The sequence below is a fragment of the Anomalospiza imberbis genome, chromosome 20 (assembly GCF_031753505.1).
Source record: "Anomalospiza imberbis isolate Cuckoo-Finch-1a 21T00152 chromosome 20, ASM3175350v1, whole genome shotgun sequence".
NCBI classification, from domain to species: Eukaryota; Metazoa; Chordata; class Aves; order Passeriformes; family Viduidae; genus Anomalospiza; species Anomalospiza imberbis.
This window is the reverse complement of record NC_089700.1, coordinates 5,013,198-5,040,497: the sequence shown is the minus strand read 5'-3', so window position 1 is coordinate 5,040,497 and position 27,300 is coordinate 5,013,198. Positions and strand designations below refer to the sequence as shown.

The 27,300-nt window shown below is 55.9% G+C and overlaps 1 protein-coding gene across 3 annotated transcripts; it reads right to left on the bottom strand.

The window, feature by feature from the left end:
• Positions 1-2,433: 2,433 nt before the first annotated feature.
• On the bottom strand, positions 2,434-26,565 carry SH2B2 (SH2B adaptor protein 2). Of its 3 annotated transcripts, none has more exons than XM_068210230.1 (10): positions 26,502-26,565; positions 25,470-25,598; positions 15,926-16,813; positions 13,560-13,661; positions 9,017-9,108; positions 6,802-6,896; positions 6,437-6,619; positions 6,115-6,308; positions 5,235-5,406; positions 2,434-4,825 (listed from the first exon to the last, which is right to left on the bottom strand). In XM_068210230.1, exons 3-10 carry the CDS (start codon positions 16,784-16,786, stop codon positions 4,512-4,514), a joined length of 2,013 nt encoding a protein of 670 aa, XP_068066331.1. In that variant the 5' UTR covers positions 16,787-16,813; positions 25,470-25,598; positions 26,502-26,565; the 3' UTR covers positions 2,434-4,511. The 3 variants fall into 3 exon arrangements, with proteins under 3 accessions (XP_068066331.1, XP_068066332.1, XP_068066334.1); XM_068210231.1 differs by lacking the exon at positions 26,502-26,565 and adding an exon at positions 26,251-26,458; XM_068210233.1 differs by lacking the exons at positions 25,470-25,598; positions 26,502-26,565 and adding an exon at positions 19,715-20,067.
• Between the last annotated feature and the right edge of the window lie 735 nt (positions 26,566-27,300).

The following is a 27,300-nucleotide window of genomic DNA, read 5'->3' as shown; positions in this document are numbered from 1 at the left end:
AAGCTGGGCTCTGGGTTTCAGACAGCTTCGTGCTGTGCATGTGGAGAGGGTGACAGAAAGGGGAACAGAGAGGTTGGGAATGGCTCCTTCTGAGATTTATAGTTCATTTGTATGGCCTGAATTTATTAAGCCTCCATTCTCTTCCCCTTTCTGTGGGGAAAATCGGAGCTGATCCTCAGGTTCAGCCCTATGTTTACAAAAGACTTTTCAACCTCCGCTGAGGTTGCTATGGAAATCACACTAGTTTGTGTCTCGTGTTTTTCTTACCAACCTGATTTGTAAAAGAATGGTGTGAATTTAGTGCTGGCTGAGTTCCCAGCTGGCCGCTGGTCCTGGAAGGCATCCTTGCAGTCTCAGCCCTGGCTGGAGCAATGCAAACAGCTTCCTCCACGCTGTCTGCCAGCTTCCCGGCTCCTGTGCCTGCGGCTCTCCCAGCCTTGGGTTGTCTTCAGCACACCAGGACAGAAACCATCCAGTGCCAGGCTGGACTCAGCCCTGCCAGGGAGACACCAGCTCTGTTGCAGAGGCCACAGCAGATCCCCTGTCCCCTTTCAGTCACCACAGAACCGTTTTACAAAGTAGAATTGCTGCAAACCGATTCAGTTTCCTCTGCTGAGTTCTAAGCACAACTGATCCCTAACGTTTCACCTGTTTCTTCCTCACAGCCACTTCTCCAAACACCCAGCTTCTCACAGCAGGGCTGTGAATGATGAGCTGCCAGGACTTGGCCCTCCCGTGCCAGTCCCCATGGGAGGAAGGCAGAATGGCAGCCTCAGGACTGCAGGGAGCAGCTGGACTCACTTGCCCAGAGCAGTGGCTTGTTCCAGCCCCAGGAAACAAACAGGCAGCTGCCTGTCACCCAGCAGAGCCCTTGCAAACCGTGGGGAAAGAGACCTGGGAACATCTCACCCTCAAACTATGTGTTGAGGGAGTTGGTGCAGACTCTGGATGTATTCTGCACGATTTACTTTTAAAAACTTTGGGGTGGGGGGCAAGACAGTTACTTAGGTCATAGGAAAATAGAAAGTATTTCATCAAAATACAAAACCCACAGAATCAGAGTGCTGGGCTGGGATTTGGGCAGGACTGGGCTTATTGGGGTCTGTGGATTTGCATTAGAAAAGGGTAGTGTTTTCATAGGTCACTTGGAACAAAACTCGGCTCCCTGATCTTTATCAAAGAAGCTCATTTGTGTTTCTGAGGAGTTCTCCTACTAAAGGGATCCTTCTGGAAGCACTGCAATCCTTTGCTGAGACAGAACCTGCACGTCAGGCAGGAGCAGTCGTGGAGCTCCAACACCCACGTGAAACGTGGGCAGCTGCTGCTGAAATCCCTTTGCATTTTTGTCCTGTTCATGGTATGTGCCAGGGCACAGCTCAGCACCAGCATTGCTGCGGACCAGTCCAGCATCCCTGCAGCCCTGTCCTTCTGCAGCCATGGGCAGAGGGCACTGCTGGCATGGAATCCAGCCCACACGCTGAGGCTGCTTTCCCGTTGTTTCACCATCAAATCCCTGCATTCGATGCTATTTTGTCCTGCCCCTGCCCTTCCAGACACCCTGTGAAAGGAAAGGGGTGTTTTCCAGCAAGACTGATGCTGTAATTAGTCAATTTGCTAATAAGCTGGGGTGTGAATGGCTTTCTGTGAGGCAGGAGGAGCAGCTGCCCCGCAGGCACAGTCCTCAGTGTCACCTCCCCAGCTGCCCAGCTCCTGATGGATGAGCTCTCCAGGAGCGGTGAAAAGGCTCTGGTGTCTTTTGGGGAGGGAATGTTTTTGTGAATGGATCATGACACAACCATGGCCTGATTACCGAGCTGAGCAGCTCCCACCACCCCCCCAAAAGCCATGTGTTAGCTGCGTCTGTCACTGCTTAGCTGTCACAGTACAGTCTGGGACAATGCTCCAGTTTTCCCAGGGGATTCTCAGCAGAAAAGAGCACACTAGAAAGACATACAACGTCAGAGCATGAGGCACAGTCTCCCAGGAGAGATGAAGGCAGAGGAGGGGGAATGACAGGCCATGGGGAGCTGCTGGGAGATGCTAGCACGGGCCTTTAGCAAGGGAGGAGCATCTTCACAGCCCAGGGCTGCTCATTCCCAATTACCCTGCTGCTTGGGGGATGCACCATTCTTACTTGCACTACTGACTAACCAGACAAAGTAATAACAGACTGGAAGGAGAGGAAACCCTGTCCTCCACAGCCTGGACCCACCCTCCTCCTCCCTCTGGTCAGCAGAGGAGAGAACTTTCCTCTCCCTTCCTCCTCTCTTCTCAGTGCACTCCAGCAGGCAGAGACAGACCCAGCCTGGCCCCAACTGCCCAGAGATAGCAACGAGGTCTGCACACATGAGACATGACAGCATCTTCCCTCTGTTTTCCTTTTTTTTTTAGGTAGCAAATCCAGCAAAGCCCAAAGCTCTTGCTCACATGCTGTTGTTTTTGCAAGTGATTTTATTTTAAAACCGGAACTCGAGTTCTCCATTTAACAAGTCCCCCACTCCCCTTTCTTTTTTTAAATAAAATTAATTTATTCTACACAACAGTAAACTCTTCCAGACTCTTCCCTATTTACAAATTAACATTTTTTGCTTGCAGATCATTGCTTCCCCCTCATTTTCCTATCCTGTGACACAGAAAGTGAGAAACAAAGCCAAAATCTGAAGGTCTGTAAGGCAGTGCTCCCATCCAGCCTTCTGGATCCCACCCTTGGGGCCTCAGGGAAGAACCAGAGTGACAATGTCACTGGGAGATCTCCAGATCTGACAGAGATCTCCCCTCATCCACCATGTGTGTTAAACCCATCAACTGAGAGCACCCAGCCTCTCCCTGCTCCTCTGAGCTGTGTTGTAGCTGGGCTGAGGAAGCAGAAATACCCACAGCAAAGTGCTCCTGCTGCCCTCTGAAGGGATGTGTCTTTGGGGAGAAGGTGGCACTGGCTGCAGGAATGGGATCCACCAGGATCATCTCACACATCCATGGGTCAGAACGGCAGCTCTCACATCACAGGAGGAGGCAAGGAGCCTTGGAGACACCTCCCCTCTCTCATCTTGTGAGTCAAGCACTGGGGACATGCTTTGCTAGCTCAGGAAAGAAGGCACCTAATAAATAAAAATTTGGCCTAACCCAATTCCAGGCAAATTCAAGTTTTTTTTGGTTTTTTTTTGAGGTTGTGGCTTGGCTTGTACATCTTTGAACTAAATGGTAACTTCTAACTGGATACGGTAGGGTCTGCTCTATCTGGAGACCTTTCCAGACACTCCAAAGCCACCTGGCTCAGCTCCTGTGAGCACTGTCACTGCCACATGAGCAGCCAGGAGTCCTGGTGCTGGGTAACACAAGCTGTGTCAGCCAAACCATGCAAACACTTTGTCTGCAAGCAAAGCTGCCCTTCTGGAGGGTCTCCCACACTCCATGAGGCACAAACCATCCTCAGGGCTTCCATGACCTGTTGGAAAAGAATCAATGTAGTGTTTTTATTCCTGGGAGCCCAGCCAAGGAGGAATACCTGCTTTTACAGCAAAGCAAAGCTGTCCCTCACCTCTGGACACAGCCCCTGGCCTCTGCCTGACCCCCCGAGACATCCTGAATGACCAAAAACTGATGTAAAGAGGAGGTGGTGTCCTGTTTTCCAAGGTTTGCCTTGAGCAGTGGAAAATAGTGCCCAGCTATGGCAGGGAGCAGGCAGAAGGCTGATGCCCTTGTGGGGAACTTAGGTTTTGAAAAATCAAGGAAGAAAGGGAGGATGGAAGGGTTATCCAGGGATTCTCTGTTAGTACAGCAAGGAGAGAAAGGAAACAAAGGAACAGAAAAGGCAGGACAGCAGGAAAACCCTTCCTTGAATGCAATTAATTAAGCTTTGGACAAAAACCTTCTTTTGTCAGAGGGTAGGAAACACGTGCCCCAGAGGGAACCCAAAAGCCAGCCCAGATAAACCCTCAGGCCTCTGCAGCAGCGTCCTCTCAGTGCTCCATGTGTGCGAGAAGAGTTTCTGCATGGACATCTGACACATTTCCATGCTCATCCCAAAATGCCAGAATCCCTCGGCAGCTGGTTTGCAGGGCGATGGTGCCAGAAGGATGTTGGTCATGCTGGGCTCTCGCCCCAGAGGGGACATGCCAAGGTGCTTTGGCTGGCGGATGGAGCCTGTCACAGCTTCGGGTGCCGTCCCACAATGGTCACACCCAGGAGGAGATGCAGGGAACCCAGCTCAGCCCTGGGAAAGCTCTTGGTCCGGCGGGAAGGAGAAGAGGCTGCAAGCTCTAAAATGGCACTGACTCTATCAGCCTCCCACATCCCCAGCACTGCCCCAGCACCAGCCACCACTGGGGCTGGTGCCAGGTCCAGCTGGGACACTGCCCACCGCTGACACAGCTCCCAGAAGCAGCAGGGAGCGAGGAGGACGTCCCGGCTGGGTGGCTGGTGGTGGCAGGAGGAGGTGGCGAGGCCGGTGCAGCGGTGAGGGGCGCAGCTGCCCCCCGCTCCCCGCACCATGCAGCCCCCAGCACGGGGGCTCAGTAGAAGGAGTACTGGTTTTCCACCGCCCGGGTCCGGCTCCGGGCGCTGTCAGCCTCGTGGTAGTCCTCGGCACTGGTGGCAGGGGGCTCCGGCCGGCGCTCGGCGCTGTCGCTGCGGCTCCGGGGGCCCAGGGCACCCTCCAGGCGGTGGTACGGTGCGGGGACCGGGACACCGGGGGCCACGGCCACCCCCTCAGCGGGTGGCGGCACCGGCGGGCCCGTGGGCGCTGTGCTGCAGAAGTAGTGTGGAGGTGGCAGGTCGACCCGGCAGCCCGGGGGCTGCGACACGAGGGGTGGTGGGGGGCCGGTGTCTGCAAGGGAAACAGGAGCTTGAGCCCTCCTGTGCTGCCTGCGGGCTCGGTCCCCTCCCTCTCCCTCGCTGGTACCCTCCCACACCCCCTCTCCATCCCTGACCCGTTTCTTCTCCAACCCTCCTTCCCGCTCTCTCCCAGCATAGCAGGATGCTCCGAGCCTGCGGACCTCTCTGCTCCTCTCCTGCCCGAGCTAGGGCACTGACACCCACAGCCAGGGACAGGGTCACACCGACACAGCCCTGCTGCTGCGTGGGTCTCAGTGCCCACCTGCAGTGGGTGACACCCACCCTGGCACACCTCCAGAGCCACACACATCAGCAGGGCACTGCTTTAGGGAGGGGATCCCATGGATCTGTCCCTTTTAAAGACAAGATTTCAGCCCTCCCTGCCCAGCCCTGGCACCTACCGGGCTGTGGGCTCTGGGCCACCACGTAGCTGCGGAGGGTGATGTCGGCCGCGCCGCCCGACTCCAGCGGGATGGGATGCGTGTGGAAGTGGCGCAGCATGTCAAAGATGGTCTGGAACCAGAGGTGCTGCACGTGGCATTGCCCGCTCTCGTTCAGCGACAGGCGCAGGTGCTGCAAGTGCAGGGGGCAGGGGGTGAGCTGGGGGTCGTGAGGGCGAGACCCACCCTTGCAATCTGCAGGAGCCACCTCCATCAGCCAAAGGAGGTTTGCTGCTAACATAGGATTGTTGTGTTTACTCTGCTGCAGGGTGTTTCCTGTAAAACCTCACTTGCTGCAGCCCCAGGAGCAGTTTGACCCCTCCTGGGGATGAACACCATAAAGAAACACACAGAGAAGACTGTTTGGGTATAACTAGGAGCAGCTGAAGCTCTGATCCTGGGGTCACAGACAGCCTGGGGAAGCCTCTAGCCCACCTGAAATACTTCTTGCAACATGACAAGAACAGACAATCTCTGCTAGAAAAGGGACACAGCAAAAAACTGCTTGTGGTTGGCTTTTCCTAGTGCATCTGTGTACTTCAGGACACAGAACAGACAAGGAGAGGGCAGGGGAAGGTGAGCCAGGCTACACTGAGCCCCATGGGTATTTATCCATATGCTCACGTGACAGGCACTGACCCAGTTGGGAAAGTGTAGAAGGGGCTGGGCAGGATGCAGAGGGGTCTTGGGGCACGAGGGCAGGTGGTCCTGAGGGATGCTCTCTGCGGATCTGCTGCATTTGGGGTCACCCACAGAGCAAGAAGGAGCCTGAGGTTCTGGGCAGGGCTGGCACTAACATTCACAGAGAAGCAGAGGACAGAGAGAAGCAGAGGACACCCACCTTGGCTTTCCCCTGGAAGTTGAAGGTCAGCACATACTCCCCCGGCCGTGTCTCGCTCTGCCGGATGACGAACAATCCGTGACTGCGGGCGCCCCCGAAGAGCACCAGCTGGGCTGCCTTGATCCGTGACAGAGTCCCGTGGAACCAGGGGAAGTCAGACAGGTTGATCTCGGCCTCAGCCTCGCTGTCCTCCCCTGCCCGCAGGGACAGCAGGTTTTTAGGGAGCACCCGAACGTCACCCCCTCTCCTCCTGCCCCCTCCTCCTCTCCCTCTGTGCACCCTCCAGAGTGAGATGCTGGGGCTGCATCCTGCATCCCAGTACCTGTGAGGTGCCCACCAGCGGTGGGGGAGGATTCCAGCGTCTGCAGGAAGCTTTCCAGTGGGACGTGGGTGAGGAGCTCCCCCAGGGAGTCCCTGCCCCGGCTGTGGGGCACGGGGACAGAGGTGGCCATGGCAGTGTTGTGAGCGCTGGGCAGGGCACATCTGTCTGGTGGCCTGGGTACCTCTGGAAGGGAGATTGCAGAGGGATGAGTTCATGGCTCAGCATCACCCACCATCACTGGGCAAAGCTGGGGGATGTCCTGCTCTGCAGGCAACTGTGTGGGATACCCCTGGATCTCAGAGACACCTGAGGGCTAGGTTATGGCTCTGAGGGACTCCCAGACTTTCCCAGATGTAGTTCCTTACCATCATTCAGGAACTCGCAGCTGGACGAGGTTGTCCTGCCTGGCAGACAGGGTCCCTGTGCACAGGACACCAGCTCAATGTCATCCCCACTGTCCCTGGAGGAGAGCACAGACAGAGACACACACATGTGGCACCTCCACTCACTGGCATGGAATGGGGATTTGGCCTAACAAAATCCAGTGTGATCCAAGAGCACATCCTATTGCCCCTGAATTCCTCCCAAGGGGTTGCCACTGCGCCAAGAGCATTGAGAGGAGGAGCAGCCACCAAACATGATTTTTGGGGGTGAGAAACCAGTGTGGGAGGGATTAAACCCCTGAAAGCCCACACTGCACGGGTCATGCTGGTCGGTTCCAGCTGCAGGATTTTGCTGCAGCCCTGTGGGTTTGGAAGGAAAGCTGTTACCTTGACTCTCCATACTTTGCTTTGCACCCACACACCTTCCCACCCGAGGGCGCTTTCACTTTCACCCTCTGCAAAGGGAATTACCCAACCATGGGAATGACATCCCTAAAAGACATAAAACACTACGTCAGGAAGCCTGGAGCAAGACAAGCAAGTGGGAATAGAGCCAGGGAGCCACTCAGAACATCCCTGTTGCCAGCCCTCCTCGTGCACTTCAGCACCCTTCTTGCACAAGCATCCTGCTTGCTCCACATCCTATTTTTATCCCAGCCACCAGCAAGAGTCTGGAGCTGCCCACAGCACTCGGCTGCTCTTGCTTCACACGGGCCACGTGGGCACAGGCAGCGCGGAAGCGGCTGCTGAATTATTTAGTGGCCAGTGAGTGAATCAGCCATTGGGAGTCATTCAGCTGCAGCCAGTTAAAAACAAGAAGGGAGGAAGGAAACCAAAACCAACAGCGCTCTGCAGAAAAGCCGTCGCTGGGCGCTCACGCAGCGGCTCCAGCACGCAGCCCTTGGCAAAAGCATGGGGAGCTGATTGAGAATTCACTCTTGGCACCGAGCGTGTGTGTCGGTGTATTAAACAGCTCATTATTATTTGCTCTGGAGTTCATTATTATTTGCTTTACAGTCACGTCCGGAGGCCAGAGCGGGACGGCGCTGGGTGCTAAGCAAACAGAAAGGGCTGGGAGGCTGCCAGGGGCAGCGCGAGGGGCTGGCGTGGGGAGGCTGGCGGCTCCTGCGGTGGCTCGAGGGGAGCACGGCCGTGGTGCTGAACTCCAGCTGGAAAACCAGCACTGAAACATGGAGTGAGGGGAAAAAGGCCTTTTCCCAACCTCACATCAGCAGCCCAGCCTCAGCTTCTTGAGTTACAGAATGGTTTGGGTCGGAAGGGAATTTAAATCTCATCTCGTTCCACCCCCTGCCATGGGCAGGGACACCTTCCACTAGCCCAGGTTGCTCCAAGCCCTGTTCAGCCTGGCCTTGGACACTTCCAGGGATGGGGCAGCCACAGCTGCTCTGGGCAATCCATGCCAATGAATTATAGATTTCAGCAAACAGCAAAAGGAGGAAAGATCTGGAGTGCACCAGTGCATCCTCTCTGTGAGATGCAGCCTCCATGGTGACCAAACACCTCTCTCTAGCAGGAGGGGGCAAAGGCAGCCTGGAGGGAGCAGGTGCCTCTCCAAGCCTCTGTTCCAGGTTTGCTTGATGTTTTCACTGCTACAAGCACGGGCACCTGGTTTTTCCAAAACTGTGCCAAGAAAGGCAGTGCCAGGGTTTCCCCGAGGCTGGGCCTGTCTGAGCCAGCTGAAGGGCAGCAGCACCAGGCACACAAACCTCCCTAACACAACTCACTGCATGTGCTGACGAAACAGCAGATGAGAAGTTTTGGCTGAGTTATGACTCCAATGACAACACTGATGCCACTGTGATAGAAATACAAATAAATCAATTCAACCAGCAGAATCTTAAATATATGCTAAGCTGGAAAGAAAACATGGAAAATAGCTCAAATATGGTATAGAAACTTCAGAAGGTGGGTGTTAGGATCTTCCTGCTTTGAGGCTGTGTTTCCAGGTACCTGCCTCTGCCAGGCTGAGGGGACATGGGACAGAGAAGGATGAACAGGTGGCCAGTGCTCTGCCCCCCTGGCAAACACAGGCTGCTAACTCTGCCTCCAGACCTCTGCTGGTGTGAGCTGGGCACTTCCTCTGACAGCCCAAGCAGCAAAAATTGCATCTGGGTAACAGCCAGTGCTCAGGCACCACAGCTTGGCCCCCCAGAGCCCCTTCCCCAGCAATCCTTACCCAGGGTCAATGCAGTCCTGGATATCAGCCACCCACGAGTGCTTCTGCAGGGAGTCGATGGTCTCCAGGATGTACTCTGCCCCGTTCTCCACCTGCAGGCCATGCGGGATGGAGTCAGCTGTGCCAGGGTGCTGCCCCCCACCCCGAGGCAGAACACACCCACAACCCAGCCAGACCCCCTGAACAGCACCTCAGCTGAGCAGGAGAGGATCAGTGTCCCAGCCCAGCCCAGCAGTGCCAAGGGGTGACCCAGAGGATCAGTGTCCCACCCTATCCCAGCCCAGGAGTGCCAAGGGGTGACCCAGAGGATCAGTGTCCCACCCCAGCCCAGCCCAGGAGTGCCAAGGGGTGACCCAGAGGATCAGTGTCCCACCCTATCCCAGCCCAGCAGTGCCAAGGGGTGACCCAGAGGATCTGTGTCCCACCCTATCCCAGCCCAGCAGTGCCAAGGGGTGACCCAGAGGATCAGTGTCCCACCCCATCCCAGCCCAGGAGTGCCAAGGGGTGACCCAGAGGATCAGTGTCCCACTCCATCCCAGCCCAGCAGTGCCAAGGGGTGACCCAGAGGATCAGTGTCCCACCCTATCCCAGCCCAGCAGTGCCAAGGGGTGACCCAGAGGATCAGTGTCCCACCCTATCCCAGCCCAGCAGTGCCAAGGGGTGACCCAGAGGATCAGTGTCCCACCCTATCCCAGTCCAGTAGTGCCAAGGGGTGACCCAGAGGATCAGTGTCCCACCCTATCCCAGCCCAGCAGTGCCAAGGGGTGACCCAGAGGATCAGTGTCCCACCCTATCCCAGCCCAGCAGTGCCAAGGGGTGACCCAGAGGATCAGTGTCCCAGCCCAGCCCAGCAGTGCCAAGGGGTGACCCAGAGGATCAGTGTCCCAGCCCAGCCCAGCAGTGCCAAGGGGTGACCCAGAGGATCAGTGTCCCACCCTATCCCAGTCCAGTAGTGCCAAGGGGTGACCCAGAGGATCAGTGTCCCACCCTATCCCAGCCCAGCAGTGCCAAGGGGTGACCCAGAGGATCAGTGTCCCACCCCATCCCAGCCCAGGAGTGCTGAGGGTGACCCAAAGAGAAGCATCCAAGATGACCCCTGACCAAATCTGGAGCTCAGAGGAAAACCCCATCCCACCGTTATCAGCAAATACATGACAAGTTTTTTTGCAAAGTTTTTACAGCCTCCATGGAAAAAACACAGCTGGCTGGCAGCATCAGGGTACACGGCATTATGCCCAAGCACAGACTGCATCCCTCGCTCCTGGGGCACCTCTGTGTCCCCCCAAAACTAGCTCTGCACAGGTATAGCAGAAGCCACACCGCTCTCTGCCCCAAAACCCTGCCAGACCCCAGGAGTTTTAAACTTCTCCTCCATTATCTTTTCTGCCTGCTGGTCCATGAGGCTTCTGACTTCTGATTGCAACAGAGTGGGAGAGAAACCCCCTTTCACAGGAAAAAAAAAAAAAATTAGGACACAAAAGAGCTTCCAAACTGTCCAGGCCAAAGGAGCTGTGCCTTTCTGGGGCTGGGCAGAACCCAGAAGCTCCACATCAGTGGACTCAGATGCCATGGGATGCTGTGTGCCTTTGGCAGGTTTCCCTGCATCCCTCATGGAGCCTTAAACATCGTGTTCCCGAGGTGGCAGAGCAGCCCTGACTCTGGGAGGGTGTCACATTGCCAGCTAAGACAACCTCCAAGCAAATTCAATTAATCACAAACAACTGAATCACCGTCCTGAAAATAAGCACGGAGGGCAGGGAGCAGAGCCCTGGCTGGGGCTGAGCAGTGACCTGGACCCTGTCCTGAGCAGAGGTGGAGGGAAGTAGCAAAGATCCCCCTCTCCAGTCTGTTTAACTTAAGAAAGGATCTTGTCTGGCTTTTTGAGGGCAAGGCACGAAGCTGATGTGGGAGATGGGGCTGCTCACTCATGCAGAGCATGACAGCAAGCAAAGCACATGCAGGGCTTGGGTATTTTGCAAGCACCTGCTTGTGCAATGGAAAAAACTGCATGTGCTTGGTGTCTGATGGGCTCTGGGGACACGCTGGCTGCTCATTTTTAGGCAATCTGGCAGGAACTATTTCAGTGTGGTCTCCCCAAACAAGGCAGGGGCTTTTCCACCCATCATAACCTCCCCAAATGAGGCAGGGCTTTTCTACCCATCATAGCCTGTGTGTTGTGTGTGAAGACTGAGACTGGGCTCCACATCACACAGAAAGGGAAACCACAGCACCCAGCTTGCACACCTAACCTGCACCCCAGCACTGAGGGTGCCTCACCCCCTCTGCAAGTCCAGCCAGCAAAGGGGGAATGGGAGAGCAAAAAGATGTCCCAGCAAGAAGGACCCAGGCAGAAAATGAACCACAAATAATAGTGGATGTGAGAAAAGGGGAACAGCATCCTGTGCCAACAGCTGGGAGGGGAGAGCAAAGCCTGGCTGGGGGGCTCCATGCCGTGCTTGCTGCCTCGGCTCACTCAAAGGATCAATTGTGATCAATTCCCCCGTGGCAGGGTGAGAGTCAGGACAGGGCAGGAGCAGGAGGTACTTGGTAAAGCAGGTATTTTCCAGCTGGCAGAGTTTGGAGCATTCCAGAAGTATATTAAAGGAATGGCTGGAGCAGTCACCAAGCTGTTAGCAGTGGGACAGGAGAGACCATGTCTGTCTTCAGAAGATGGGAACAGGGCAAGTGTAAAATTTTCCTCCAGCAGCCAGAGAAACCAACCCTCACAGGCCCCCAGGAGGCATCCCAGAGCCGAAACCCCCCAGAAGGGATCTGTCATGACCAAGCCCATCTGCTCATGCTTGTGACAGTCCTAGGGATAGGGAGAAGCAGTGGCACATCCTGGGTGTTGAACATGCTTTGGACAATGAGGTGACAGATTCGAGGTGGGGCTTGTAAGAGGATCTAGAAAACGTGATAAGAAGTAGTTGATGAGCCATATTCCAAGAGCAGAGATCGATGGCTGATGGGCTGTCAATGGCCAGTGGTCAAAGGCATGTGCTCCTTCCCATCAAAGGCTCTCTGTGCCTGCTCCTCAGTTGCGAGCACAAAAGAATGCCAGGATGCCTGATCAATTCATGGATGACATCACACTGCAAGTGTGTTGGAGGACCAGGCAAGAATTCAAATGAACTTGTCAAAGCTGAAGTGGAAGAAGAAGCTGAAACCAGCCTCCAGCTCAAGGCCAGGGTGAGCCCTGGGCTCAGAGAGATCGCCGTGGATGTGTGGGTTATGGAACCATGGCTTGGGAGCAGTTCTGCAAAAACCATCCCAGAGTCACACCAGCCCACAGGCTGCATGTGAGTCAACATCATCATCATGGTGTGAGGAAAGCAACTGCATCAGCTTGGGCTGGACAGAGAGGAAGAAGAAAGGAGAAGCAATCCTTCCCATCTGCTCTGGGCCATGGCCCCGTGTACACTCTGGGGCGTTCCATCTCCAGAGCCTGCAAGGAATGCAAGGAGGACCTTGGGCTGGTCAGTCTGGAAAACAGAAGACACTTGAGGTTGGCCTTTAGGCACAGAAACGACAGCTGAATGAGCCTCTGTGCCCATGGTGGACACTGACCAGCAAGAAGCCCTTGGGGGAAGGGAAGGTGCCAGGAGAAGTTGTGTAACCTTGACAAGGAGATGGATTTGATGGAAAGAAATTTCCCCTGGGAATGTGTTCTGGGGCCAGGTGGATTTCAAGGCTTGGGAGCTTTCACAAAGCCAGGCTCAATCTTCCTCCTCTTTTCCTTTCATAGTTTTCTAAGCTTTCAAGCAGGTTCATTCAGCTGGGAGGCCTGGCCTCTCCATTCTGCTTTGCCACATACTTTTGGGGAGAAGCATCAGGGAGAGAGGGAGTTTGTTTAGAAGAGGTAGAACACAGAAATGCTCGAAATCTAATGGTCATGGTGTCCAAGACCCTGCAAAATTCAGCCCTGATCTGCCATTATAGGCTGCTGTACAGCAGAGCAGGAGGCAGCATTGAGCTAACTCATTGCATGATATGGAAAATCCTGAGGAAAGAGTCTTTCACTCTCTGCTCATGCCCACAGACTCATGTGTGGTTGATCCTCAGGGTCTTACTGGCCCCACAGAGCTGCTCCCATAGAATCACTAAGGCTGGAAAAGACCTCCAAGATCATCAAGTCCAACCTTTGACCAGATGCCACCTCATCAACCAGACCACAGCACTAAGGGCCATCACACTGTGTCAATGAAACAGCCACCACATGTCACCAAGCTGGGACAGCAGCAGCCACAAAACCACAAGCAGCTGCACCAAGGAGCATTTTCCCTTGCAGGTTGTCTCAGGTCACTGATTTAACCCATCTCCCGGTGACACAGAGAAGCCAAACCCCATGGTGAAAGCCAAACAGCTTGATCCCAAAACACCCCGGTGTCAGCTGGAGCAGGCAGGGATCCTGTGGCGAGCATTTGTGCTGTTGGCATCTCAGCTCTGAAAGCCAAGGCAACGATCCCTTTGGGGACTGAGCCTCCTGCGCTGCAGGGTGCAGGTGCAGAGGGGGTTCCTGTAGGGATTCACACCCTGCTCTCACCTTTAGGACAAAGGTGTTGTCTTTGTCAGGCATCTCCAGGGGCATGGTGGTGCGCACCTCGATGATGGCTGACAGCGGGATGCTCACCTTGGGTTTGGAAGCCTGAAAAAAGAAAAAAAAAACCAAAGAAAATAAATGAAAAGAAATCAATGAATTAAAAAAAATAAAAGTCACTCAATTGAATCAAACTGTCCCTGGGGACAATGCAGCAGGGCTCTCAGAGGCAAGATCAGCTCAGCCTGTGTGGTTATTACAGAGGGGGAATAAACAGCATTGATTTCCCTCCCGTGCCTGATAACTCTGAGTTCTGTGAATTAAACAAAGAGGAGGCCCAGTGGACGACAGGGAGGTGCTTTTAACTGCCAAACCACCTTCCTTGCTCCAGTGCAGGCTGCTGTGCCAGCTCTGCCAACACCACTTAATTCCTCTCCATTTCCAACCCTCTCCCGATGGAGAGAGCTGTGCTAACTGATGGGGGATGCTTTCCATGCAGGAAGCAGCCCCGTTTCTCCAGCACAGGAGCAGCATTTCAACCAAGCAGCTACAACGCAGCAGCCTCAGCCATGCAGGGAATTTTAATTACATTAAAATCAAGAAAAATGAATTTCCCCCAGGGCCCCTGGCACCCGCCGGAGCCTCGGTGGGGAGGCAAGACCTGGTGCCTCCCACTCCAAGTGTTTGCTGAGCAACAAATTCCCCAGATATTTGTTTTAATTATAACAAATCCCCACAAAGGAGCTCGCAGAGCTGCTCTCCAGGGCTGGTCCCCTCCAGGGCTCTGGGATTTGGAGCACTGCAGCTGAAGGAAGCAGAGATGAGATTTAGTCACCAAAACCTGCGCCTGGTGCCTTGGATGCAGTGGGTGGGATGAGGCCAGCAAGGAGCTCCAGGCTGCAAGTTACCAATAACGGGCTCAGTTCCCATTTTTATTGGGAAATAAAAATAAATAAATCCAAGACAGAACAGAAACTGCTTTTTCCTTGCAGGATGTTTCATTTCTGCCAGCCCCAGAGCCCCAGTGCTGCCTGCAGACACGTCTCAGCCGTGCAAGGCTCTGCCCATCCCTGGGGAATTTTTCCGTCTCGGTGTTTGCACAGGAGAAGGTCAGAAAGGAAGCAGCAGCTGCTTCGAAAGGAAAGGAAACAAGGTGATAATTCACCCCTGAGCCAGAGAAGGGTCTTAGAATCACAGGATGGTTTGGGTTGGAAGAGACCTTAAAGATCATCTCATTCCAACCCCCTCCTCTCCAGGAGGGTTCTTCCCTTTAAAGGTTTAAACACATGGCCATAGTTTTTGTAGGGTCTATGTAAAAACAAAGCTGTGGGCTGCTGAAGCAAAATGCAGTTTTCTTCCAGCTGTGCCAGACTGGTGCCACTTTTACATTTGCCAGATGGAAAGCAAGATGGGATGAGAGGAGAAAGCTGTAAACCAAAGTGGGGTGTGATTATAACAGAAGAGCAGACAATGTTCATAAAAGTTGCCATAAAATAATTTCAAAATTGATTTTTAGAGGCAAATCAAGATACACTAAAAAAGGAATCCCTCTATGAGCTCTCTCTTAAATGTTTTAAGAGCAGCAGTTGTTCCATTTTAACCCACATTTATTTTCTCTTTGGTGCAGCTGACACACCAGGCTTCATCAGATCCTCCCATCCACAGAATCACAGAATGCGTTGGAAGGAATCCTTTTCCACCCCCTGCCATGGGCAAGGACACCTTCCACTAGCCCAGGTTGCTCCAAGCCCCATCCAACTTGGCCTTGGACACTTCCAGGGATCCAGGGGCAGCCACAGCTCTTCTCTGGCCACCCTATGCCAGGGCCTCACCACTCTCACAGGGAAGAATTACTTCCCAGTGTCCCACCCACCCCTATTCTCTTTCCATTTAAAGCCATTTCCCCCTGTCCTGTCACTCCATGCCTTTGTTAGATGTCCCTCTCCAGCTCTCCCATAGGCTCTCTAGTGGGCACCATGGACATTAGGGTTGTTTCCTTCCAGCCAGGCCCCGTTCCTGGGCTGGGGAAGCTCCCAGTCCAGCTCAGAGCAATGCCCACCACCCATACCCATGCTGAGCTGCTCTCCAGAGAGATGCATTTGAGTTTAAACTCATGTTTTATATTTTCTCAAAAGGTGAGAGGCACAGACCAACACCAAGAGTGCAAGGTTCATTTTGGCCTGCAGATTGGATGGGTTTCAAGCACATTTTCCCATCCATTTGCACCTCAGCCACACAGCACCAGATCTCCCTCTGGACCAGAGCTGGATTCCAGCCCAGCTCAGCAGTGGAAACAAAAAAAGCCTCAAGCAAAGCCCAACTGCTGCTTGAATTCCTCATAAAAACAACGGTGGACAAAAGCCAGGGCTTACCTTTGGAGGGACATAAAACTCCAGGAGGAACCTCTCTCCTTCCACCTTCACCGCCTTCCGGAGCAGGAGGCGGCACTTCTGCCACTGCGAGCTCCCCACACAGTTCGTGTCATCGGCCACCATGTAGCGCAGCGTCCCCTCCCTCTGGATGTCCACCAGCTCCACCTTGGACGAGGGCACCTTGGACAGGCGCAGCTTGTGTGTCCATTTCTCCCGAGGGTCCCCAGGCTCCTTGCCCCCGGCCGGCCACGGCTCCCTCTCAGCTCTGCGGCCGCCCGGAGCAGCCTCGGCGCCCGGCTCCGGAGAGGACTTGCGGTGCCACATCTCCTTCATGCCATCCACCACGCACAGGCTCATGTTCCTCAGGGAGAAGCCCTTCTTGAACTTGGGCTTGGCAGCAGCGTGCATGGAGACGTCCTCTGAGCTGCGGGACTGCCCGTAGGAGGAGACCTTGTGAGCCTGCACCTGCTGGGCTGGGGTCAGGTACCGGCTGGCGCCCAGCGGGGCATCCATGCTGTCCAGAGACTCCGTGGACGTCTCCTCCTTCCTCGGGGTGACCTCCCGCCCGTAGGGGACGTGGCAGTTCTGCAGCCCCACGAAGGGCACGATGTTGTACTTGGTGGGCGAGTCAGACACGAACACCCGGCTGACCTCCAGGCTGAAGATGTCCAGGAAGTTGGCTGTGAAATGGTGGGAGAAGGAGGTCTCTGCACCGGGGGTGTCGTAGTGGGGGTTCTCCTTCAGGAACTGGCAGAACTTCTGGGCGAAGTCCACGGCAGCTGCCTGGGCGTGCAGCTTGCAGAACTCCCTCCAGTCGGGGAGCGGGGAGGAGGGCTCCTGGCACAGGGCATCGCCGTTCATGGCTGCCCCATTCCACCTGCCGGCGGGCTGCGGGACAAGGACATGGCCTGAGTGTGGCACGGACATGGATAACCCACCCTGTCCCCCAGAAACAGGGACACAGACAACCCATCCCGTCCCCCAAAATCAGGAACAAGGACAACCCATCCTGTCCCCCAAAATCAGGAACAAGGACAACCCATCCTGTCCCCCAAAATCAGGAACAAGGACAACCCATCCCGTCCCCCAAAATCAGGGACACTGACAACCCAGTCTGTCCTCCCCCCCAAAATGGGGACACGGACAACCCATCCTGCACCCCCAAAGAGGAGCATGAACATGGACAACAACCCTGATCCCCAAAATGGAGGTCACCCCTTGCCATGATGCCAGAGCTGATGTGCAGTTCCAGTGCAAAGGAAAAGTGTCTGTGTGTCGCTCTCTCTCCACCTCATCCACTAGGAAAAAATCTTGGCCCTGGCAGCAGCCATAAATTGTACTTATTTTACAATTATGACCATGCAAAAGCATTATTGATTTCTCATGAAACCGCTAAGGAGTCCCCGAGTGGAGAAGCCCAGAGGCGTTTGCCTGCAGGATTCCTCTCCCTCTGCGTCTGCCTGGGCATGGCACAGCTCTCCATAGGGGGAGGGAGCACTGGGAGTCCTGGAAGTATCCAGCCAGGGCAGCACCTTCCCCTCTGCACCCAGCAGCTGGTCCTTCTCTTTCTCTCCAGTCTCTATTTCTGCCCTCATCCTTTGCCACATCAATTTTGGGATTTCTCCCTCCCCGCTGAGCATCAGCTGACAGATAACCCAGGACAGGTCCTCAGCAGAGGCCAATGAGTAGGTGGGCTACAGGGGGAAAAGGAACAGAAGCCAGACCCAGGAGCACACCAGAAGTTGATGGGAGCTGCAGACCAGACCTGTGAGCCCTTGGGAGAAGCACCACTTTGCCCAACCTCCACACTGGTCCTTCTCCCAGTGGCTGAGAGACTGCAGGGCATGTGTACAGTCCAGCTTGGTGCTCATGTTGCACTTCCCAAATCTCTACCTGGCAGCATGAACAGCCTCCCCTGGGGGACCCCAGCAGTGACTGCATCTCAAAAATCACTTCTCAGTGCCAAAACTGCTCATGGCTGCTGGTGCTGGTGGGCCTTGGCTGGAGCACTGCTGAGCCCATGACCCCAAAGACCCGGTCCCTGTGTCCAGACACCTTCCTTCCCCCACTCCAAGGGCAGCAGTTTGGCAAATCCATCTCAGCTGGCTCACACACTGAGCCCAAGGGTGCCTGTGGCTGCCCTGCTGCAGGCAGGGATTGTGCCTGTGGGATCCAGTTTTGGAAGGGCAGAACAGTTCCCCCGGGTTTTGCTGTTCTCCATTCACAGAGCAGCTCTTTCCCTGGATTTTGCTGCTCTCCATTCACAGAGCAGCTCTTTTGCTGGCAAGGGATTACTCCTGCTAATAAATCACGCGCCGTGCCCCGCCAGCAGCTTACACGGCCAGTAATTAATTACTGCTCGGATGAACAGCACAAGCCACGGGATCGGGACAGGCACTGGGGACTGCCATAACCTGCTCCTCATCCTCCAGACCCCAGCCATGTCAGTCCCCAGACCCCAGGCAGGACTGCGCCCTGAAGGCTGGGATTCAGAGCAGCAGCTGTGGCCAGGAGCTGGTTGCCATATCCCCAGCACATCCCTATGGAGATGGGTTCTCTGGGAGCACCATCCCAGAAAGTGGCTCTCAATCCCCCCACCCCAAACATGGAGAAACTCACACAGGCAACAAAATCCCACCAGAAACATGATACATGTGGCATTTCCTCACCTTTAAGGCAGAGATGCCGCCCAGTGCCCCGGCTGTGCCAAGGAGGCACTGAGGACAGGCTACACACGGGCCTGCACTGGCTCCTCACATCCCACAACACCAGCAGAGCTCCAGCTCCTGCAGAAATCCCTGGCAAAGCTCTCCCCAGCATCACAGGGCTTTCCCGGAGACCTGAGCAGGGAGCCATGCCAGCTGGGAAAAAACCCATCCCTGCAGTTTAGGAGCAGCGTCTGAATTTCCCCAAGAGACATCAGCAAAGCAGCAGAAAACGCAAAGCCGTTTGTTACCCGCCCAGCAAATGAAATTCCTAATTATCCATCCATCACCAAGCAGAGGATTTAAAGACTCTGCCCTTTGAATTGAAAATTCACAACCCCAGCTCTGCCATGGCCCGGGAGCTGCCCTGGCACCAGGCCATGGGCCAGGGGTATTTGGGCTCAGGGAGAAAAGGGAGATGAAAAGGAGTCTCCTGCTGCCAATCCAAGCAGTCACAGCAAGAGCAAGGGAGAGGGAAAGGGTGCAAGGGGAAAAGAGCAGGAAGGGGCTTGTGGGGGAAAGAGAAAGCCCCTTGGTGATGGGTTTATTTGTATCTTCCTGGGGTGTTGAGCCCCGGGGCTTTGCTGGTTTCCCTCACGTGATTTTCGGGGAAAACACAGCTCCCCATCCCTCTCTCCAGGAGGGACTGGGGCTCAGGGCCTGCCTGTTTAAAACCAAGGGATGGCAAGCTAACAGACTCCGAGAGGTTAAGGGGGAAAAGAGAAGGAATAAAAAGGCACTTCAAAAAAGAAAGAGCCCCAAACAAAAAGCTTCAAGGAGATCCAGGCATGGCAGCTGGGCTTGGAGACGTGTGTGCACAGCATCACAGCATCTTCCTTTCATCTGCATGGGGATGACAGACTTTAAAAGGCCAATTTATAAAAATGAATCCTAGAGGAGAGACATCTGGCAGGTCTGAGGAGGCGGCGGCAGGGATTACTAACCCTGTGCCACATATCCAACCCCCCCTGCCCGGAGCACAGCCAGGAGCCCCCAGCCAGGATCCAACAGCACGGCTGGGAGTCAGTGGGGTGGTTTAAGGGCAGCCCCTGGGAGTGCAGAGCCTTCCCCGCCCCTGATTCACCTGATTTCTGCAGGAAGCAGGCTCCCAATTATCTGTGTAGATTTACCTTTAATCTGGATGCCTGCACTCCCCTCCATACCAACAGCTCTGCCCCACTTCTTGAAATAACTTATCATGCCACAGACAGCATCCCCGGGCAGAGCGGTGCAAGTGGAGACAAAAATAAGCTCACGATGAAAATAAGCAGCAAATCTGCAATTGCTTTTTGGAAAGGGCCTTTCCTTGCCAGCCCAGCTTCCTGAGGGCTGCAGCACACTCCAGGCACCTTTCTAAGGAGCCAGATCCCTTTGGAAGTGCCATCAATCCACTCCAGAAGTGGCTCAGGGGCCACAGGCTTGAGTCCCTGGCCTGGGTGACACAAGAGGACAGAAAAATAAATATATAAAGTGGGGTGGTTTGTTGTCATGAAGAAGCCATGGAGTGGCATGGAGTCACCATGGCATCCGGCTGGTGACAGGCTCCTAACCCACCTGTACGAGTCCCCAAACTCCTCCCAGGGCAGAGCTGTGCCTGCTTCCTCTGTCATTTGGGAAACTGAGGCAAAACTTAAGAAGAGAAGATAAAAATAAAGAACTTCTGGGGTTTGCCAAGTGGAAACCCAGGCTGGGATGACAGGTGGGAGCCAGCTGCTGGCAGTGATTTGGGACACCTCTCCCACCAAGGTGTGCTGAGGCATCCCCTGCTCCGGGGAGGAGGGGGCACACAGAATACTCTGAAAGTCGAAGCAAAGCTACTGACCTCAAGAAGAAATGAAAATTAAACTGTCAGCAGAAGCGCAGGAGACCATAAAAAAACAACTCCCCAGTGAAGCAGGAGTCAGGGAGCAACAACAAAGCCACTGGGATTTGCTGAACCAGAGGCGTGGGGAGGAACCAGCACCTAATGAGGTGTTAATAACCCGAATGCGCAAACCCGGTCATGGGATGCCCAGCACGGCTGGCTCTGACGGCTTTATTTAAGGAAACAACCCTAATAAAGAGATGTTTCCCTTCCGCCCAGCGCCGCGCAGCCAGGCTGGGACAAAGTGATCCGAAACTCAGTGGGGGAAAAGCACTGTCTGCTGGAGGTTGTGAGCAGCAAGCCGAATCCCTCCATCCATCCCTCCATCCCTCCATCCCTCCACCTCCAGCCGCGTGGGGAAACCGCCGGCGCCACGCCAGACAGCGACGGGAAAGGAAAAGGCAAAGCCTGGCTCCTGGGCAAGGCGATCCCAGCCCAGCCCCGGCTGTCCCAGTCCTGCAAGGCTGCTCGGTTTCCAGCAAGATCGATGCCACTCAAAGCCCCAGCTGGTCACCCCGATCCCGCGGGAATGACACGAGGAAACCCAGGCACCTGCTGCCCCAGAAAAGCGCCTGACCTAAGCGTGCCATGCCAGAGGAGATCCCCGAGTCACGAGCAGGTCGCAGAGCAAGGCGATACCGGCCGGCCCCCCCGAGGTGATGCTGCTGGCACACGGCAGCTCCCGGGGGAGCCTGGAGCCTGCCCGCACAGAGCCGAGGCACTGCCTGCCCCGGGCACACGGGACAGCGGCTAAATCCGGGAAGGGGACAGAGCCAGCAGGCTCAGGCTGATGGCAGGAGAGAGGCAGGGCCATCATCCCGGTCCTGCTGTGCAAGCACAATGGGATGGGGGATGCTAGGAGCTGGTCTCACCCCCATTCCACAGCTGAGACCAAGTGACCTCCTCCCTTTGTCACCTCGAGGAGCCTTCCCAGCCCTCCGGAGCTGTAACAGCACGCAGAGGCTGAGCTGAGGAAGAGAAAACCACAGGAAACAAAAGCAGAAGCCACCTCCTGGCTTTCACACCCCGCTGGACCCTTGACCACAGCCCTGGCATGGGAGAAGCTGATTGCTCTCCATGCTCCTCAGCACTCCGTGTACTATTTATACTATTGTGATCTTAAATCAGACTGCCTGTCTGAACCAGACAGAAATGGAAACATTCCTTGTTCCTCTCATTTACTGGCCATCCCACTAAATTATTAATTAAACAGCATTTTGGCCTTAAATTTTATAGTCAAACCACCTGCCTTGAACCAATCCCTCAGCAGGAGCATGCTTTAACTCCCTGTCCAAAGGCACTTCAGGGTCTACCTGTCACCTGCAGCTTAGAAAACATTTTTCTGGAGTGAAAAGGCTCCTTGTGCTTTTTTCTCCTGCCCAGTGAGGTGTCCCACTGGCCAGCCCAGCTCTTAAAAAGGATGCCCCAAAGCACTCAGTAGTGCTGGGTGGCCAGGACAAGGTTTTGGGGTGGAGGTGCTGATAGGACACATCTTCAAAAGAGAAAATGGGCAAGAAATGAACCTCTCCTCCTCTTGCACGTAAGGGTGTCCCCACAGGTCTGTGTGATATCCTGAATCCAGCCTCACAGGAACCAATGCTCCTGAAAACGAGCAGATGGGCCCAAGGCAGCCCCCAGTAAAACCTGAGATTTTCTCCATTTCCCGCTACTCTGACCATACCACAGGGCTGTTCCTCTCCCTCCCCTCCAAAATCCCACACAGTGGATGCTGTGCTTCCTGTGCTGACAGCTGCTGGAAAATAAAGACAAGTTCGTAGATAAGATCCACTGGATCTTAGATAATCTTTTCCCTGAGTAATTCCATCCAGCTTGCAGGGAGCCACTCTGCCAGCCCATGCACAGGGCTGGAGCATCACCCAAGCCACTCACCCCACGGGGTACCTGCTGGTGTTGTGGGACCTGGGGAACACCTCAGCGTGCAGTGACAGTGATCAGCAAAGCTTTGGTGCATCTGGGCATCATGAATGCAGCTTGGGGCTTGGAGGCTGTGTCTGGGAATAAAGCAGAGACACCCCCTCAATGCCCCAAAGGAAAAGCTATTGGGGAAAAAAAAATTAAAGCCCCAGAGCTTTAGGTGAAGGATGTCACAGGCTGTTGTCCATTCCCCCTCATTTGGATGCCACCTCACGTGCCTGTCTCCAGCCAGAGAGCTTCCCACAGAAAACTACCCAGTTCAAAGTCTATTTTTAACCACCACAATAGCAGAGCCTCCCCCGAGGAGCAGCAGAAGCCCTGTCCCCAACCAAGCAATCTCATATTTCCCTCGCTAAGCCTCGATTTCCTTCCGGCCCTCAGCCCACAACAAAACCCTTCTCCTCCTCCTCCTCTCGCCTTCCCATCCCTGGAAAACTATTTGCACATGCATCCATCCCCCCTCCAGGCTGGTGTGCTGTGGGTGCAGTGTCCTGCACACCTGTTACACATTAACCACTGACCTGGTACCTGTGGGCAGACCCTTCCTGCACTCAGAAATGCCAAACAGCAGGAGATTCATCTGCTCAGCCCCCTCCCCTGGATGCACCCAAAACTCTGGGGATTTAAAGAAAAAGCCCTGCAACGTGCACTTCCAAAAGCAAGTGCAAACTCTTTAGAAGAGATTACTCTTGCCCAGGGGATTGCTGTGCCATGGAGGAGCTCTCTGGGGGTTTTTGGGGACCGAGCTGAGTGGACACTCAATAAAGCAAATCCTGATGGATACAGCACAGTCATCACTGGGGATCCCCCATCATTAGGTCAGAGAAACCCCTAAGACTGTTTTTCAATTACAGCACATAATAAACATGAGATAAAGTTACACAGTTCTGTAGGAAATTTTCTTATTATGTTTTTTTTTACGTTGCAGATCTAATTCCCCACACGCATCACTGTCTCATACCCGCCTGCAAACAGCCTTAAACTGCTGCCTAATGGTATCTGAGCTGGGGAAATTCAATTCTACCCAGCGCCTCACCCAGGACTGCTACAATCACTGCTAATTGCTTAAGTGGTGTATTAAGCAAAATAAAAATTCCAGTGGGCTTTGAACTGCCCTCCCCCCCCAGCCAGATGATGCCAAAACACCCTGTTACAGCTGCCAACCCTGGCTGGAGATCCAACCTCAAATATCCTTTTTCTCTTCACTGTGCAGGGATGCTCCTGAGCAGGCAGAGCTTCGTACCCAGCATGGCCATGACCATGACCATGGCAGAGGGATTCACAGGCTGTGTCTGACTTTGCCACCCCTCTTGCCAGGGTTCTGGGGTGCCATTGCAGCCCCTCTGCTGCCCCAGGGTCCAAATGCTGCCAGGACCTAGTGAAGCAGGGCACAAACATCTTCCCAGTGGGACTCCGGGGTGGAGGCACACTGGATTCCTCTCCTGTTCCCCCACCTGTGGGTGTGGATGGATGCGGGGGTCCCATCAAGTCTCATCCCAAACCCAGACCCTGCATGAGAGCAAGCAGATTCTCCAAGCCCTTCTGGTTTTCCCTTTAGCAAAAAGCAGGTGTGGGATGCAGTTTTCCCTTTAGGCATGTTCTCTCCTCCTCTCCACCGTGATGGAGCCAGCTGGGATTGAATTTCTGGGAGCACGCTGCCTGCACAAGGAAGTGGATCACTGAGCCAGGGACAAGTCTCCAACCATATCCCAGCACCTCACTGGCATCCATGGGCAGGGAAAGCAGCTGAGGTCAAGTAAGGGCACCCACAGGCAGGAGGGGAATGATGCAGGAACCTCGGGGCTGGAAGCACTGCCCCGGGGCATCCCAGCCAGCCTGAGTCAGCAGGGCCAGCAGATGTGCAACCATCATCTGGTTTCTCTGCTTCTGCTGGGAAGAAGAGGAGGAAGAGGAAAGGCACTAGCCAGCAACATCCTCATCTTGAAGAGATGGGTGCTCTGCCTCCAAGGAGGAAGGACAAGAGGAGGCTGGACAAGACCACGCTGCCATGAGGGTGCTCACAGTCCAGGAGAAGAGGGGACAGACCTGATGGCCCAGGGGATCAGCCAGAAGAAGTGGCCCTGCAGTCAAGCAGCCACTGCAGCCCTGAACTAGCTGAGGAACTCCCATGATTTTAACCCCAAAGCCTTGACCAGGCGGGGATGGGGACCAGGGCTGATTCACCCTCCTCGATGGCACAGGGGTCTGGTCACTGAGCTGGGTGAGACACCAGGCAGGGCAGGTAAACCTGTGTGCTCCCCAAGCTGGAGCAGAGAGGATTATGCAGCTTTTTAAAGGAAAGAGTGGTAGCCCTGGGCTCCTCTGCTGCATTACAGTGATGGTGAGACACTGGGAAATACCACTGAAGGACATAGAGGGAAGGTCCAAGGGCACTTGCCATCCCATCTGAGCAGATCTCCTGGCAGCAGACTCCCACCTGTCTGTACAAATGTGCCCTCGCCACAGGGAAGGGGGGCTGAGCATTTTGGAAGAGCCTGTGTGGTTTAGGAGGATGATTCATATTTAGAAAGGCATCCCCAGATATCCATGGTCCTTTCTCCACTCCACTCTCCCAACAAACCAAACCAAAAATTCTCATGAAGGGGAGTTCTGAGTAATCATAGAACCATTTAGTTTGGAAAAGACATGTAAAATCATCCAGTCCAACCATTCCCCCAGCACTGCCCAGGCCACCACTAACCCATGTCCCCTAGTGCCACATTCACACCTCTGTTAAATCCTCCAGGGATGGTGACTCCACCACTGCCCTGGGCAGCCTGACAACCCTTTCAGCAAAGAGATTTTTCCTAATATCCAACTAAACCTCCCCTGGCATAACTTGAGGCTATTTCCTCTTGTCTAGTCAGCTGTACCTGGCTACAACTTCCTTTCAGGCACTTGCAGAAAGAGAGAAGGTCCCTCCTGAGCCTCCTTTCCTCCAGGCTGAGCTCCCCCAGCTGCTCCTCATCCACTCAGAGACACGGGAGCGGGGCCCGCGGGGGATTTTGGGCAGGGTGCTGGCGGGACACGGAGATTTTACCTCCTTTCCCGTTGCAGTTCACAAGATCCCCGAAGCACCGGCAGCGTGGCTCTTGCAGGTCAAATGCATAACTTCAACCGATCAATTTCACACTGGAAGGAAGTACCAGAGCGACTTGGAGGGAGGGACCTGGAAGGCAAAGGTTTAGGCTGTCAATCCCCGGAGCCAGAGCAATGTCCCCAGGCACATCTCACCTCCCCCAAGCCACAGTCCAGCAGGGCTCCAGCCTGACTTCACCAAAACCAGAAAGAAGCAGAAGGGCCAGGCAGAAAGTCCCCCGAGCCTCCCAAGGGCCTTCCCGTGGTGCTGCCCAGGCTTAGCAGAGCGGGGCTGGAGGAAGCTCGGGAGCCGCGCTTGCCCCACGGCCGGCCCGGGGCCCCGCGGGGACGGGGGGCACCGGGGCTGCTGTGCCCTCGGGGGGCCCCTGCGACCCCTCCGGAGCAGCCTGCACCCCCCATGCAAAGCCAGGCAGACAACACTGACTGAAAATATGGGAGCGTCCGTGCGGGGGGCTGCGTGTTGCCTGTGCCCCCCTCCGGGTCCGCCACCCCCAAACCCCGGGGGAAACCAAAACCCGGGGGGCTCCAGCCCCGGGGGACAACCCCCTCCCTCCCTCCCTCCCCCCGGGGCAGCCCCCAGGGCCGGGGGAGCCCAACCCAAGGCTGCAGCCCCGCTCCCCCGGGGCGGCAGCCCCCGCTCCCCGGGCCCAGCCGGGTCTGCCCCATCACCGCCCCCCGCCCCCGCGGCGCCCGGGGCCGCCCCGAGCGGCGGCGATGCTCACCGGCAAGGGGGGCTGGCCCAGCCGGGGGGGCGGCAGGCGGCGGCAGCCCCGGCCCCGCCGTGCGAGGGGAGGGGGTGGCTCGGGGACCCTCCCGAACGCACCGCGCCGCAGCGCCGGGGGGCGGGACCCTCCCCCGGGCGGGGGATCCGCTGCTGAGCGGGGGAGCGCGGGGGAAGAACCGCGAACAAACACCCGCCCGCCGGCGCCGTGCCGGTACCGGTGCCGGTGCCGGTACCGGAGGATGCGCTCACCCGGCCCCGTTCGCTGCTCGGTTCGCGGCGCGGCTCGGCTCGGCTCGGCTCTGCCCGGCCCGGCCGCCCCCCGCCCCGCCGGCAGCGCCGCCCCCCGCACCGCCCAGCCCGCCCCCGCCGCCTTAAAGGGCCCCGCCCGGCGCTCCGGGATGGGGACCCCGGGGACACCGAGCCGTCCCCGCCCGGCGCTCCGGGATGGGGACCCCGGGGACACCGAGCCGTCCCCGCCCGGCGCTCCGGGATGGGGACCCCGGGGACACCGAGCCGTCCCCGCCCGGCGCTCCGGGATGGGGACCCCGGGGACACCGAGCCGTCCCCGCCCGGCGCTCCGGGATGGGGACCCCGGGGACACCGAGCCGTCCCCGCCCGGCGCTCCGGGATGGGGACCCCGGGGACACCGAGCCGTCCCCGCCCGGCGCGGGCTGGCGTGGGGGGCGTGTCTGCCAGAGCGCCCCAAATAACAGGGGGCAGCCCAAATCCTCCTGTGGCTCCCCAGATCCTCAGGAAGAGCCCTTAATCCTCGGACGGGCTCCCCAACCCTCCCGGGGGCACTGCAAATCCTTGGGCAGCACCCTAAATTTTCAAGGTGCCAAGTCTGCAGGTCCCCAAGATCCTCAGGATCCGCAAATCCTGGCAGGGCACCCCGGTGGTATGAAGAGGGGCTGCAGCCTTTCCTCACCCCATCTATCAGCCAACATTTGTCCTTGCAGTGCCCAGGAGAGGGGATTGGGGTGATGCCCCCCGCACCCACATTCCCGGGGGACACAAGGCACGGAGGTGTGACTGGAGTGGCTCCAAC